Raw genomic sequence first — 16,883 nt, forward strand, 5'->3', positions numbered from 1 at the left:
ATCATGCTAAAAAGCTGTATTCGGTTTTGTCTACTCATAGCTAGTGCACTAGCTAAGCATATCTTTCCTACAGCCACTATATAGTGTTGTGGTTTTCTCATTTATTTTTCTTCAAGTGATCCATCTCCCTTTTATACTCTCTCTGCATGACTCTGCTTTTATGTGTCTGAGAGGTCTAATATCGCAAGAAGGACAAATGTTGTAGACCTGTACACAAGCTAAAAATGCACGGCACAGGCTGAACAGCTGAAAGCATCAAGTATGGGCCATACATGAGTGCTCACAGTGAATGACAATTCAGGTCACTGGAATCCTGTGCCAAACTTTACAACGAAACAACAGGTGTTCTCTTCCTGAGCGTGGATGTTGAGTAAATATTACTCTCTGGGAGGTTTCTGTGTCCCTATACTTAAGTATAGGAATCAAATCTAAGCTCATAAATTTGATCAATAAAGCTGTTCACACCCATTAATTTCACCAAAATAGCCTTGAAATATGTCACACACATGAACCAATAAAGACGTCAGTGGAACAGTAGGTGCATGTTCTCAGAAAGACGCCTATCTGAGGAGCAGCGATATATACTTCACCACAGCACTGATAAAGCATTTCAAACTCAAATGAGCACACAATGAATTTCAGACAGCATTCAATGTCTGAGATATTATCTCAGGCTGCAATTCATTTCAGTGTGCAAACAGAAGGCTGACACTGGACCAAATAACCAATGCCTCTTCATAGCCTAGCATTTTAACGCATGTGCTCCGACACACTGTGCCATGGTGAAGATACAGTCACTGCAAGTTTGAATTTGGCTCAAATGATCAGAACTTCAACTATTCATGAATAAAAGTGGGAAAAGGTCGGAATAAATAAAAAGAGGGCAACACTTAATTGCATGTGGCATATTCCAACTTTCATTTTTTATGCAGTTTAAAATGAAACTGTTAATGATTAACTGTGTACATCTCTAATTGTGACATCAGGTTTTTTTCATCATGCCGGGCTATACATTTTCCACCAGAGTTTCCAAGCCGAAACTATTGCACCATTTCCTGAATAGAAAATTCAGACATTTCCAAACATAAGCAACAACAACAGAGCTTGTCCAAAAAAGTGCAACCTCTACAACTGAACCGGATCCAGCACAAAACGAAACCTCTGAAATATGAATGTTTCCAGTGTCACTGGTGTTTGAAATTCATAGGTGTTTGAATTTCATTGCTGGGCGGCAGCCAGCAGGGCCGGGTGAGATCTGTGCAGAGGGCTGAAGTGTGAAATGAAACACTGATTGATTGAGAGAACAGCAGACAGCATGGAGAACGCCACAACTCCACTCGGGTAGAGGTCACAGGAAGACAGGGATGCAGAAGGGTGAATGAGGAATATGCAGGCGGGGTTAGGAAAGATCCTGGATTAGCGTCACATCCTGACCCCGGATCAGTTCGTATGACAATAAACATGCCCTTATTAAGCGGAGAACCAGAACTCTGCAAACCAAGGGCCATCTGATAGATGTATTCATGCGAAAATGTGCCATTTTTAAAGAGACACGGTTCTGGTAATTCTTGAACTGTTCTGTACATTTTCACCACAGAAAAGGCTGACTTCCAAGTCGGAAAAATTCTGTTCGACTCCGACCCTAAAAGCTTGCTGATCTGGAACCAGGAAATGGTGTCTTGTTGAGAAATGTCAAATAAGATCAACTGCACAAGAGAGAACAATCAAGTCTGTGTGATTGTGAGATAAAAAAAAAAAAGAAGAGAGTACCGGGTTAATGCATATCCAATTTCAATCCCTCCCCTACGGGGAGTACCAGCAGATGATGGCATGATCATGAGCAAAGATGTCAGTTTTTTAGCATGTTTCAAAGGGGTCATGCGCCGACCGAGCAACTGCCATTGAAATGAATCGAAATGCTAATAGATAGCTTTCTCCGGGTACTACAGACCTCTGGCCCTTAGCAAGGACCAACTAGAAAGGTAGTCCTACTTGGCAAAATCACCTTAACAAAAGAGCTCCACCAACCACCAAAGGTGATTCTACCAAGCAACATTTTGGTCTCATTTTTAGAGACCGGAAGAAATGCAGAAAATGATTGCAGAGTTCCAGTGGAGCATACAAACAAGGTGTTCAGGTTTCAGGTGTTCTCCTTCACAGCTTGCACAACTCTGCCTCAAGCCCGCCTTGAGGAGTTGAGTTCAAAGTGTGGTGCGTGCTGTGAGGCGGCACGAGCTAGACAATTCCCATTACCCACGTCTTGCTCTCTGCCCTGCCATCTCGAACCGACGCTTCACGAATACAAATAGCCAAGGCTACGGCTAATCCCCTTCTGAATGAATGCGTACGTGATGGCCGCTGTCTGAGTGCCACAAAAAGGGCATTTGTTTGCATGTGTGGTTAAGCAGAAAAAGAAGAGGAAAGTGAAAGCAAACTCGACGATGGAAGAACGGACACGGTTTTCTACCATCCATCATTTTGATTACTCTCGCATTTGTCTGAGTGCCTGTTGCTTTGACGTCTCACAGGTCGTGGCGGCAGCCACGCTGTTCCCAGTGCAATGGCATTGTAATAGCCCACAGCAAAGATGCAACAATTAACCTTTTTTTATTACACGCCTTGTCAGCCACAGCAAACGGTTCACTGTTTCAAAGAGAATAAAATGAGGGAGTGCAAGTGAAGAAAGGCGACTTTCATTTGGCTTACCTGAAAACAGAACAAAACACCACAGACATTGTTTGTGCTAATAATACAAATTAAGCAGCTCTTTTTAGGGCAGGGCTTTTCAAACGTTTTAGGGTACCAAAATGCAAAATTTCATTCCAAAAATGCACGGTCAGTCATAAACATCCAGTGTTAGTGCATTTCTGTAGAAACATTTTATGCTTGTTTTTACAAGCATGCACTATGCAAGCATACACCAGTTTCTCCATAGACATCCATTGCAAGTGCATGCACGTATACTGTACATTTGTGGAAGATGATGGTACTGCTGTATGTGATTTATTGATGATCTTTCTCTCTTTGACTCCTAGACAGCAAGGGTCGAGGGCCAGACAGTGTAGCAAACCAGCACACACATATACACAAATTGAATGGCTCAAGAGTTTTCTCTTTCAAGCTCAAGAGACTTAATGGCATTCTCTGTTATTTGTTATTTAAACATCAACTTTGTCACAGATATTTGTCTTAAAATTCCTTTAGGAAGAAAAAAATAGAAACTCATCCTCATCTAGAATTACAATTGTACAAAATTAGCACTGTCGCCTTTTTCGCCTTTTTTCACCTTTGTTGCCATTGGCTTTTGGCTTGCTTAGTTGGGGACATTAAATTTAATATTAAACAATATTATTGATCTGCCTGCATTGACACCATTAAATGAGAACTGAACTGGACGATGGCATCGCGGTTTTCTCCAGAACGGCTATATATATAAATTAACTAAATTAATAACTTTTTTTTACAACAAAAATGAACCATCACTGAACTTACTTAAGCTGGACTGTGACGCTATTTTCTTCTGGAAACAAACTTTGTTGCATTATTTTCCTGTTATCACTGTAAAGCTGCTTTGAAACAATCTGTATTGTAAAAACCTTGACTTGACTTGACAATGGACGAACAAGCTAAATAAATCGTGCAACATATGTGCAATACAAGTCAGGTGCTTATTGAAAAATTCAATTTGTTTGGCAAAAACAGTACGAGTACAGAGTTCTACAACGAATGTGGAGAGCATAGCTCAGATAACTTGAAGGAATTAACCATTCACTAATGAATTTGAACTTTTTTTTATATATTAAGTTCATTTTCCACCAAAGCTAAAGGTAAGAAGCTATTCAGCTTAATGTTCAATTGGCCCTCCTACTGTACATAAAAGAGAATTAAGTCAAATCAAAATATTACAAACAAGTATGTTACTCAACTAATGTATGTACATTACTTTTCAATCACTTTGCAATGCAATGAAATATTGTACAGTGAAACACAGCTCAATGTCTCTTTCCATCAAAAGGATCCATGGCCTAAAAGGGCTGAAGACCCTTGGTTTAAAGGAGACACCATTGCTGCCTAGGAGAATCTTTTGCGATATTAAAGAAATTGTGATTTTCCATCTCTATGGGAAAATCTCCAAAACCAGTAGCGGGATCTTAGTTGAAACACCATTTAAGCAGTGCAGACTTTCAGTAAACCACACACTTTGGTCCAATCTGTTGCACAGCTGAGAATACCTCACTAAAAAGCCCAATGAAAATCTCCAGCTTGCACTCCATGTCAGCATTTGACAAATAATGAGCTTGTTCACTCAAAACAGACTTCCACGTGGGAAAGACTTACGTCAAATAAGCATTTGTCTCTGACTTTTCAAAGAACTCCTTCAGAGAGATTTCAGTGAGGTTACACAGGCAACTCTGCAAAGGGCTTGATGTAACTTAATTGCATTCCTTTTTCCCTCCAACAGCAAATTGAATTTCAGAGTAAGACCCAACTCAAACACCTCATAATCCCTGCAGCTTGCCTCCTGCAAATGAAACAAGGTCACTTTCATTTCAACTCAAAGGGCCCAATCCAGCAGCCGCAGCCAAATGTACCTGCTCTCAGACATTTACAACATTGATGCTGCATCAGCGGATGCCCTGACTGACTTATTGAACTCCACTGCAGGCAATAACGCTGAAGGATGAAGACAGGACAGACTCTATCGCTGTCATACTGTCCTTGCATTGGTCTTGAGGCAAAACCAGTTGAGAGCCACTGCCCAACACGGGTCAATATATGGTGCATATATTCCGCAGTATGTGTGAGAATGCTGTGGATATAGGTGTATCAAACCACGTATCTTACCTGCAACATTGAGTCTAGCTGTACGGCTAACGATGGTGCCCAGGTTGTCTATAGTGGCCACGCACTGGTAAACCCCTTCATCGGGTTTATTGTGCTTAGAGTGCACCACTGAGCTGATGAGCAGAGAACCGTCCGCCAGGACCTGCCTGCGATCATCTGAGGCCAGGCTGAGGAAAGAGCCGTCTTTCTTCCATTCGATCTTGGCAGGAGACTCGCCGTGGACTGAGCAGTTGAGCAGCGCCAGCGCTCCCCGCACAACCAGCGTATCTGACGGCTCCGTGGAGAACTGGAATGGGCTGAAGTTCCTCAATGCTGATCCTACGGAGGAAAAGGATCAAATCAGTACTGGATTTCTCATCATCACACAATATGATGAACTGAAATTAGGTTGAACTTTGGGTTTAGAGATTAGGAATTTAATAACAGACGGGATCTGCATCATTGCTTAATAAAATTACATTTGCGTGGATGAGCATGGGCCGTGGCTTTTTAATTCCAAATATTTAATATATTTCAACATTTGTTCATCTCAGTTTCTTTTATTCTTGCATTCGAGATCCAAACACATTCATTCAAATGTCAAAACTTTATTACTGGTGTCCAGAAAAGACCAAACGTCAAGGTAAAGAGAGGATTACAATGAGCGAATGCATTATAAATCATTTTAAAATAACAACAGAGCCTTTGGACATCGAGAAACATTTGAATATCATATGTTGCTCATTTGAAAGCAAATGGGGGTTGGAACTAAGCACAAACTAAGCACAATTTCTTCGCATTTGTCCTCATAAATTATTCAAATCTTGGCCTCGAGAGTCATCAGGACTTTGTGTGGATAAATAACTTGAATCATCTGTACTTCTTGGATGGTAAATGAATAATGAGCTTTTTAAGGCTTTTTTAAACGCTGCACAAAGTGATGAGTTGAATGCTAAATATAGCTAAAAAGCAGTCGAGACTGGTTGATGGCGAGTCTACAAAGAGCTGGCATGACTTGGGCCAGCACAAGAACCAAAAGTCATTATTCTGCCATTTTAACTCAAGGGTTAATGTCTGGGATCACTGCTAATGAGGTCGCCCTACATCAACTCTTAGGTTTTGAGACTGAAGCTATGTTGGAATCACATACTGCCAGAGTATGCAATGCATTTGATAAATAATTTACTTTACATTTTACAACTTGCGTGGAAATGTTTGGATACACATCAATTTAATGGCGCTTTAAGGGAGGTGATGCAATTTCAAAGAATGCTGCAAAATGATCGATTTCACTGGGGAAAGTAACACTCCTGGACTACATCCAAATTTCTGTAGTACAACCAAACTACAGTTCACTTTGAGATATACATCCATTGCCCAATGAGAACTTTAGAGAGCTGGGTCCAGTTGTATCATCCAAATCACTTTGTTGTTGCTTTCCAGCTTGATTCGAAACCAACTCGGCAACTTAAAAAATAACAGGCAGGTGTGTTGGAGCAGGATCAAAACTGAAGTCTGCGGGAATGTAGTCCTCCAGGAGCAGGGTTGGCTACCCTGATGTAGTGCCTAATGTGAAGGCACTCTCAATCTATTCCCAAATGTGTCATAACACAATTCTTCACTTCAAAATAAAAATTCGGTCATCATTTACTGACCCTCAAGTTGTTTCAAACCTGTATGAGTTTCTTTCTTCTGTTGAACACAAAGGAAGATATTTTGAAGAATGTCAGTAACCAAACAGTTGATGAATCCCATTGACTTCCATAGTAGGAGAAAAAATACTATGGAAGTCAATGGGGTAAATCAACTGTTTGGTTACCGACATTCTTCAAAATATCTTCTTTTGTGTTCAACAGAAGAAAGAAATTCATACAGGTTTGAAACAACTTGAGGGCGAGTAAATGATGACAGAATTTTTATTTTGAAGTGAACTAATCCTTTAAACCAACCTAACTAGGGCCGCAAGGGGGCCATTAGCATAAACTGCCTTCTGTATGGTAAGGCCGAAGTCCAGTTGTAAGTGAGCATCCCTATGTCCTATACTCACTCCGAGCCCTTGAAGTGGAGGCTTTGGAAGGACCTTGGAAAGCTAACAAATTTGAGGTAGGGCACTTCGTGCAGGAGTTAAGTTGTTCACTTTTGTGTGACGTCCCCTTCCCGGAGTGCCCTTTAAGGGCATAGAAAGGCTGTAAAAATAAAATATAGCTGGTCTGTTGAAGTTTTAAGCTACCTACTTAAATAACAACATATCTTATTTAATGGCACAGACATTTGGAAGTAACTATCGCCCTCTTTAGTACTGGGGTTTCTTGCACCTACTCTAAGACCCATTCACACAGTAAAGGCACATTTCCTATTGCACACAGTTTTAAAGTCTCGTCTAATGGAGTCTGGGGTTGTTGGTCAGTTTCAGGGTCTATGGGTAGTAATAGTGGTCAAACCTCTGCCGACTTAGAAAGGCCTCCTGGAACGAAGCACTTATGTCTATGTGCTGACTCGCCTTCGGACTTCTATAGAAACGGCACAGAGAGCTTTACAACAGCTGCTTTTGTTGGCTGAACTGTTCTCCTGCTATATAAGATAATTGCACTCTGGCAAATGTTAAGCTTTCCTCGAATAGTTTCTTTAAGACTGATGCGAGGCAACGGTGGTTCCAGCATAAACACATCTGGATTAGATTAATTCCTGAAAGATAGATGAACTTTCCGGTCACAAACACTTCGTAGTCCAGAGGTAACTGTTATATAGCTTTCAACAAAGAATTCATAGTGTTTATAACAGACACCAATAAACTGTGGTGTACAGTGGTGTCTACATGTCTGAGACCAGTAGTTTCACTAGGTGTCATGCTTCAGTTTATGTTATCATCATAAAACTTGAGTGAGAAGTTTAATTTAAATATTTACATGAATTTCAGGCACGATATATCCTACTGCTAATGACATCAGCACTTACACTGAAATGAACTGTAGAAGGTTTCTGGTGTGTAACGAGGGAAAGAAATTAAAGTGCCATACTATTACCATTCAATAGTGGTGAAACAATATATTGTGTCACAATATATCACAATACAAAAATGCAACAATATGTATCATGGATAGTGACAATATATATTGTGTATAGTTTAAAAATAAAAATGACTTTTTACAGTTTAAAATTTAAGTTTACAGTTTTAGTGTCAGTACTACATTAAACAACTATATAATGTTGACTATAATGTATAATAATGCAATGCGGGAATATTTGTGGGTCCTGATAATGCCAAATGTCTGATGTTACCAGTAAAAAATGGCCTACATAATTTTAAACATATCTAGTCAGTGAAAGAGTGCAAGCATATTCGTCTAAAATAATTCTGTATTTTCAGCTTCAGAATCATGAATATTGTTATTCTGGTGTCTCTATCGTCCTGTGCTTTGGGTTTCCAGCACCAAGTCCAAGCCTATATTCATTTACACCAACAATGTAATACCAAATTTAGCATTTTAATCAACAGAACATTTTTTTGTTAATCTTTTATCATATGTCTTGGAGTATCGCAATAATATTGTATCGTGAGTTCAGTATCGTGACATGAGGGTATCGTTACACCCAATCCTATCACTATACCATGTTACCACTATAGTACTTTCTAATAAGAGACAGTACAACACATAAGTGATTACACGGTAATGAAGGGAGATCTCACAGATGGAAAGGCCTGTATTCCACTGGTGAGAAGGGAATACCACCCCGCAGCAGAGCATCAGAAGATCAGCATACTTAATCATTAGCATGTTAGTGGCTGTTTGGATCGTGCACAGAGGAGGAGAGCAATGCTGTTCCTCCAGCTTCCACTTCACCATCAGCTGCAACTGATGACCATCTGCTGCTGATCAGACCTTGCATCCCACAGACACGCTGAGACTGACACCACTCTCGTGTTCGCCTCATTTTCAACCATTTTCATTAGTTCATTAAGCTCTGCTACATCTATGAGGGACAAAACAACTACAAACAAACCACAGAAAAATGATTTATGCTGCTACCTCAGGCTATATAATTATAAGAACTCTCAGTGGATAAGCTGAACAAACAAGTTTGCATGGTATGTTGGTCTGGATTCTTAATGTCCTTGCACACCGAGTCTCGTATGCATTTTTTCGCATTCGTCATCCTAAAAATTTGTCACACACTGAGTCCGAAGCGTATTATTTAATCCGGAATCCGGAAATATTGGGTCCATCCAATCCTGAGATTGCGTATAGAGGAATAAGGAGAGTTCCACCTCCTTATCAAGGGCAAGGAGCTACGGGATTATCCTGAGCTATACTTCAGGATGTCAGTGGCTCAGTTCAGGGCTTGGCTAGCAATACTGGAGCCACATATTAAAAAGAAGACCACCAATTTCCGTGAACCAATGGTGGCTCTGAATTGTCAAAACACCTCAAAATGCTTGCTACCAATGTGAAAAACACAGAAAATTGAACCCGATCCGAATTTTTGTATGACGGACAAAAGTTTCGTAGGCCGTGTGTAAACGTGATTGTCACAACATGAGGTCGTATTTATTTTTTAATGTGCGAAAATATTGGACTCAGGACCTTTAAATGGGATTTGGATAATTTAAGGTTGAATTTTAGTATCCATTTAGACACTAAATTGCCTAAGCTACTCAGCGGTTTACAGGTCTAGGGATGCACGATATATCGGAGATCACATTTGTATCGCTCAAAGTATTATTATCATTTTTTTAATTAGGACAATTCTCATTTTTCTTTCCCTTCAATGGTACTAATCAGTTATTTTCTTTTGTCTGTACATCATAATATTTTAATTTCACCAAAGCACAGGATTTCACTCAGTGTAAACGGTAAAAAAAAGAACATTATTAGATTTATAATACTGGATATCAGCCATGAATTAAATATCTAAATATCTGTATCACCCAAAAATGTCTATATTGGTGCATCTGTTTATTGGATTAGATATTAAGGAATTTCCACAAACATGCAAATGTCAGTGGCACTTCTAATGAGTCATTCATTTTTCAAATATTTATGCTCAAGATTTAACCAAATTATTATCATTTAATGGCCTCAAAACACAGAGGAAAAGTTCAGTATTACACAATCTTTAGAGTCACTTGAAATTCATATAAGATATTTTCGTCAGTGAATCATTTTAAATAGTAAGCATGTCAGAAGAATATTGGATTTCCACAGGAATGTTGTCACATAAATTATGAATAATGAAAAAAAGAGAAAGAACAACCTTGACCATCCTTGCTAGAATATTTCTAAAATGGTTACCCACGAACCACCTCAACGATTTTGAACTTGTCAAGCCCAGTATATGGCACAATTAATCTCCTCATGCTAACAGTAAAATATGTTAAATGGATGAATTTTTATCCAAACACAAAGTTTGGAAATGCCAATTAATGCACAGGTACTAAAGAAATACCATTTTCCTACCATGGTACTTGTCGAAAACACATGGTTGTACCATCACATGTTTTTGTTAGTGACTAAATAGAGTGATATTTGGAAGCTTATTACAGACAGAAGTCTAATCCAGCCTTTCTCAAACTTTTTTCAGTCGGGGCACCTTTCAAAAGTGCATAAAATCTCAAGGCACCCCAGTGTAAAATATAAATTAAAAAATAACCCAAATGTAAATGCAAATGTCCTGTTTATTTAGACAGAACAGTAATGAACAGAGCATAATACGAACTGTAAATAACAACTAGAATGTACATTTCCAGAAGAAAATGTGAAGTGGTGCTTGCAGTGGCAAAACTCACCGCTCAGTTGCATTATGCTAGCATTATTAGCATGTTGCTAGCATGATTAGCATGTTGCTAGCATGATTAGCATGATGCTAGCATGATTAGCATGTTGCTAGCATGATGCTAGCATTATTAGCATGTTGTTAGCATGATTAGCATGTTGCTAGCATGATGCTAGCAAAAATAAGCATGTTGCAAACATGTTTTAGCTAGATGCTAGCATGATTAGCATATTGCTAGCATCATGCTAGCATGTTTAGCATGTTGCTAGCATGTTGCTAGCATGGTTGCTAAGGTGTTACTAGGTGGTTGCTAGGGTATTATGGGTGGTTGCTAGGGCGTTGCTAGGCGGTTGCTAGGGTGTTCTGGGTGGTTGCTATGGTGTTGCTATGCGGTTGCTAGGGTATTCTGGGTGGTTGCTAGGCGGTTGCTAGGGTGTTCTGGGTGGTTGCTAGGCGGTTGCTAGGGTGTTCTGGGTGGTTGCTAGGCGGTTGCTAGGCGGTTCTGGGTGGTTGCTATGTTGTTGCTATGCGGTTGCTAGGGTATTCTGGGTGGTTGCTAAGGTGTTTTGGGTGGTTGCTAGGCGGTTGCTAGGGTGTTCTGGGTGGTTGCTAGGGTGTTCTGAGTGGTTGCTAGGGTGTTGCTAGGTGGTTGCTAGGGTATTCTGGGTGGTTGCTAGGGTGTTGCTAGGTGGTTGCTAGGGTATTCTGGGTGGTTGCCAGGGTGTTGCTAGGCGGTTGCTAGGGTGTTCTGGGTGGTTGCTAGGGTGTTGCTAGGCGGTTGCTAGGGTATTCTGGGTGGTTGCTATGGTGTTGCTAGGCGGTTGCTAGGGTGTTTTGGGTGGTTGCTAGGGTGTTTTAGGTGGTTGCTATGGTATTCTGGATGGTTGCTATGGAGTTACTAGGTGGTTGGTAGTGTTCACATTTGGTTACTATAGAGTTTTTATAATGTTCATGGCATGATTTAGCACTTAGCTAATCAATATTAGCATGTAGCTATTCACAGCTAGCATGTTTAGCATGTTGAAAGTCCTGTGTGCCAGCATGAGTCAAAAGACCCAACCCCCATCTCTATACGATGTTCTGATGCAGAGATATTGGTCTTGCAAAATGGTTGCTAGGGTACTCTGTTTGGTTGCTAGGGAGTGGCTTGGCAGCTGCCAATCATGAAGCTCCAAAGTCAATGTGAATGTATAAACCAACCCCCATCTCTATACGATGTTTTGATGCAGAGATATAGGTCTTGCAAAATGGTTGCTAGGGTACTCTGTTTGGTTGCTAGGGAGTGGCTTGGCAGCTGCCTATCATGAAACTCCAAAGGCTGCTTGTCAGTATGAATGATATAAACCAACTCCCACGCCTTTGTGACATTCAGAATGGAAGATATCCCTTTTTGGATTTTGGTTGCTAAGGTGCTCGACAATGGTTGCTAGGGCGTGGCCAGTAAGTGTTGTGGTGATTCAGGATTGGCTGTTTGCTGGCCCGAGTCAAACGAGCCCACCCTCATGTTTCTATGACACTTATATCCTAAAATATCCCATTGATCTCTTTCAATGGAAGTCTATGGAACTTGTTGCTAAGGAGCTCTAAATGGTTGCTAGGGCGTGGCTTGATAGCTTCACAATGATCCTGAGAGACTGATTGGTTGTCTGAGTAAAATGAGCCCGCCCTCTTGTCTCTATGACACTGTGATCCAGAGTTATGTTCAATACAAAAGCGGTTTCTATGGTGTAGGACGGCCCATTTCATGGGCCGTCCTACACCATAGTAAGTCAATGGGGCAACTTTGGGCCCCTCCTGCCCCTCAGGGGTGCAACTTTTACCCCATTGTGTGGTATGTTCTTACAGAGCCTGTCAGCCTCTTCAAATGTGGCAAATTTCACGTTTCTGCGACATCCTCGTTCCGAGCTACGACTCGTCAAAGTTTTTCGCAATGTTAAGTCTATGGGATTTTTTTGGGCCGTTTTTCGCCCCTGGGGCGAACATCGTACCCCCGATCTCTTAGAAAAGTCATAGCACACCATTCCCGAACAGGCCGCACGTTTTGACACCTCATTCATGGGTCTGTGACAAAAACTGCGGGAGGAGTAGCGCGTCAAAAAGTGGCCAGAAGAATAATAATAACTAGAATGTACATTTCCAGAAGAAAATGTGAAGTGGTGCTTGCAGTGGCAAAACTCGCCGCTCGGTTGCTAGGGTGTGTATAGCTAGTTTTTAGTAAGATGCTAACAAAATAAGCATAATGATAGCATGATTAGCATGTTGCTAGCATCATGCTACCGTGTCTTTAGCATGATGCTAACATGATTAGCAGGTTGCTAGCATGTTTGTAGCTAGATGCTAGCATGATTAGCATGTTGCTAGCATCATGCTAGCATGATTAGCATGTTGCTAGCATCATGCTAGCATGATTAGCATGTTGCTAGCATTATGCTAGCATGATTAGCATGTTGCTAGCATCATGCTAGCATTATTAGCATGTTTCTAGCATCATGCTAGCATGATTAGCATGTTGCTAGCATCATGCTAGCATGATTGGCATGTTGCTAGCATAATGTTAGCATGATTAGCATGTTTCTAGCATCATGCTAGCATGATTAGCATGTTTCTAGCATCATGCTAGCATGATTAGCATGTTGCTAGCATCATGCTAGCATGATTAGCATGTTGCTAGCATCATGCTAGCATGATTAGCATGTTTGTAGCTAGATGCTAGCATGATTAGCATGTTGCTAGCATCATGCTAGCATGATTAGCATGTTTCTAGCATCATGCTAGCATGATTAGCATGTTGCTAGCATCATGCTAGCATTATAAGCATGTTTCTAGCATCATGCTAGCATGATTAGCATGTTGCTAGCATCATGCTAGCATGATTAGCATGTTGCTAGCATCATGCTAGCATGATTAGCATGTTGCTAGCATCATGCTAGCATGATTAGCATGTTTGTTAGCATGTTTGTAGTTAGATGCTAGCATGATTAGCATGTTGCTAGCATCATGTTAGCATGATTAGCATGTTGCTAGCATCATGCTAGCATGATTAGCATGTTGCTAGCATCATGCTAGCATTATTAGCATGTTGCTAGCATCATGCTAACATGATTAGCATGTTGCTAGCATCATGTTAGCATGATTAGCATGTTGCTAGCATCATGCTAGCATGATTAGCATGTTTGCTAGCATGTTTGTAGCCAGATACTAGCAAGATTAGCATGTTGCTAGCATCATTTAGCACTTAACTAATCGATATTAGCATGTAGCTATTCACAGCTAGCATGTTTAGCATGTTGAAAGTCCTGTGTGTTAACATGAGTCAAAAGACCCAACCCCCATCGCGATACAATGTTCTGATGCTGAGATATAGCTGTTACAAAATGGTTGCTAGGGTACTCTGTTTGGTTGCTAGGGAGTGGCTTGGCAGCTGCCAATCATGAAACTCCAAAGGCTGCTTGTCAGTATGAATGATATAAACCAACCCCCATCGCGATACAATGTTCTGATGCTGAGATATAGCTGTTACAAAATGGTTGCTTGGGTACTATGTTTGGTTGCTAGGGAGTGGCTTGGCAGCTGCCAATCATGAAACTCCAAAGGCTGCTTGTCAGTATAAATGATATAAACCAACTCCCATGCCTCTGTGACATTCAGAATGGAAGATATCCCTCTTTGGATTTTGGTTGCTAAGGTGCTCGACAATGGTTGCTAGGGCGTGGCTAGGAAGTGTTGAGGTCATTCATGATTGGCTGTTTGCTACCCCGAGTCAAACGAGACCACCCTCGTGTTTCTATGACACTTCTATCCGGAGATATCCCTTCCATCTCTTTCAATGGAAGTCTATGGAACTTGTTGCTAAGGTGCTCTAAATGGTTGCTAGGGCGTGGCTTAAAAGCTTAACAATGATCCTGAGAGACTGATTGGTCATCTGAGTAAAATGAGCCCGCCCCTTTGTCTCTACGACACTGTGATCCAGAGTTATGTTCAATATAAAAGCGGTTTCTATGGTGTAGGACGGCCCATTTCATGGGCCGTCCTACACCATAGTAAGTCAATGGGGCAAATTTGGGCAGCTCCTGCCCCACAGGGGTGCAACTTTTACCCCATTGTGTGGTATATTCTTACAGAGCCTGTCAGCCTCTTCAAATGTGGTAAATTACACGTTTCTGCGACATCCTCGTTCCGAGCTACGACTCGTCAAAGTTTGACGCAATGTTAAGTCTATGGGATTTTTCGGCCGGTTTTTCGCCCCTGGGGCGAACATCGTACCCCCGATCCCTTATAAAAGTCATAGCACACCATTCCCGAACAGGCCGCACGTTTTGACACCTCATTCATGGGTCTGTGACAAAAACTGCGGGAGGAGTAGCGCGTCAAACTTTGTCCAGAATAATAATAATAAAAATTAGAATAAGAATAATAAGTATGCACAATAACACTAGTGTTGCTTTGCCTTTGGCAAGCACCACTAATAAGAAGAATAATAAGTATGTGAGATAACAATAGTGTTGCTTCGCCATAGGCAAGCACCACTAATAATAAGTATGTGAGATAACAATAGTGTTGCTTCGCCATAGGCAAGCACCACTAACTAGAATGTACATTTCCAGAAGAAAATGTGAAGTGGTGCTTGCAGTGGCAAAACTCGCCGCTCGGTTGCTAGCGTGCGGTTAGCTAGTTTTTACCAAGATGCTAGCATGATTAGCATGTTGCTATTATCATGCTAGCATGATTAGCATGTTGTTAGCATTATGCTAGCATTATTAGCATGTTGCTAGCATGATTAGCATGTTGCTAGCATGATGTTAGCATGATTAGCATTTTGCTAGCATGTTGCTAGCATGATGCTAGCATGATTAGCATGTTTCTAACATGTTGCTAGCATGATGCTAGCATGATTAGCATGTTGCTAGCATGATGATTAGCATGTTGCTAGCATGATGCTAGCATGATTAGCATTTTGCTAGCATGTTGCTAGCATGATTAGCATGTTGCTAGCATGATGCTAGCATGATTAGCATGTTGCTAGCATGATGATTAGCATGTTGCTAGCATGATGCTAGCATGATTAGCATTTTGCTAGCATGTTGCTAGCATGATTAGCATGTTGCTAGCATGATGCTAGCATGATTAGCATGTTGTTAGCATCATGCTAGCATGATTAGCATGTTGTTAGCATCATGCTACCAACATACTAGCATGATTAGCATGTTTACTAGCATGATGTTAGCATGATTAGCATTTTGCTAGCATGTTGCTAGCATGATGCTAACATGATTAGCATGTTTATAGCATGTTGCTAGCATGATTAGCATGTTGCTAGCATGATGCTAGCATGATTAGCATGTTGCTAGCATGTTGCTAGCATGATTAGCATGTTGCTAGCATGATGCTAGCATGATTAGCATGTTGTTAGCATCATGCGAGCATGATTAGCATGTTGTTAGCATCATGCTACCAACATACTAGCATGATTAGCATGTTTACTAGCATGATGTTAGCATGATTAGCATTTTGCTACCATGTTGCTAGCATGATGCTAACATGATTAGCATGTTTATAGCATGTTGCTAGCATGATTAGCATGTTGCTAGCATGATGCTAACATGATTAGCATGTTGCTAGCATTTTGCTAGCATGATTAGCATGTTGCTAGCATGATGCTAGCAAAAATAAGCATGTTGTTAGCATCATGCTAGCATGATTAGCATGTTGTTAGCATCATGCTAGGCAGTTGCTAGGGTGTTCTGGGTGGTTGCTAGGGTGTTGCTAGGCGGTTTCTAGGGTGTTCTGAGTGGTTGCTATGGTGTTGCTAGGGTATTCTGGGTGGTTGCTAGGGTGTTGTTAGGTGGTTGCTAGGGTATTCTGGGTGGTTGCTATGGTGTTGCTAGGCGGTTGCTAGGGTGTTTTGGGTGGTTGCTAGGGTGTTTTAGGTGGTTGCTATGGTATTCTGGATGGTTGCTATGGTGTTACTAGGTGGTTGGTAGTGTTCACATTTGGTTACTATAGAGTTTTTATAATGTTCATGGCATGATTTAGCACTTAGCTAATCAATATTAGCATGTAGCTATTCACAGCTAGCATGTTTAGCATGTTGAAAGTCCTGTGTGCTAGCATGAGTCAAAAGACCCAACCCCCATCTCTATACGATGTTCTGATGCAGAGATGTAGGTCTTGCAAATTGGTTGCTAGGGTACTCTGTTTGGTTGCTAGGGAGTGGCTTGGCAGCTGCCAATGATGAAACTCCTAAGGCTGCTTGTCAGTATGAATGATATAAACCAACCCCCATCTCT

At 41.0% G+C, this 16,883-nt stretch overlaps 1 protein-coding gene across 12 annotated transcripts in view; it reads right to left on the reverse strand.

Annotated features, from left to right (window-relative positions):
- The window catches only part of neo1a (neogenin 1a), a 224,080-nt gene that overhangs the window by 123,002 nt on the left and 84,195 nt on the right, over positions 1-16,883 (reverse strand). For all 12 annotated transcript variants that reach the window (XM_056233182.1, XM_056233176.1, XM_056233175.1 and 9 more), the window contains exon 2: positions 4,846-5,163. In XM_056233182.1, coding sequence (XP_056089157.1) covers positions 4,846-5,163 — 318 coding nt within the window. The remainder of the gene's footprint in view (positions 1-4,845; positions 5,164-16,883) is intronic.

Source organism: Rhinichthys klamathensis, unplaced genomic scaffold (genome assembly GCF_029890125.1).
Source record: "Rhinichthys klamathensis goyatoka isolate OS25496 unplaced genomic scaffold, OSU_Roscu_1.1 h1tg000362l_1, whole genome shotgun sequence".
Taxonomy (NCBI): domain Eukaryota; kingdom Metazoa; phylum Chordata; class Actinopteri; order Cypriniformes; family Leuciscidae; genus Rhinichthys; species Rhinichthys klamathensis.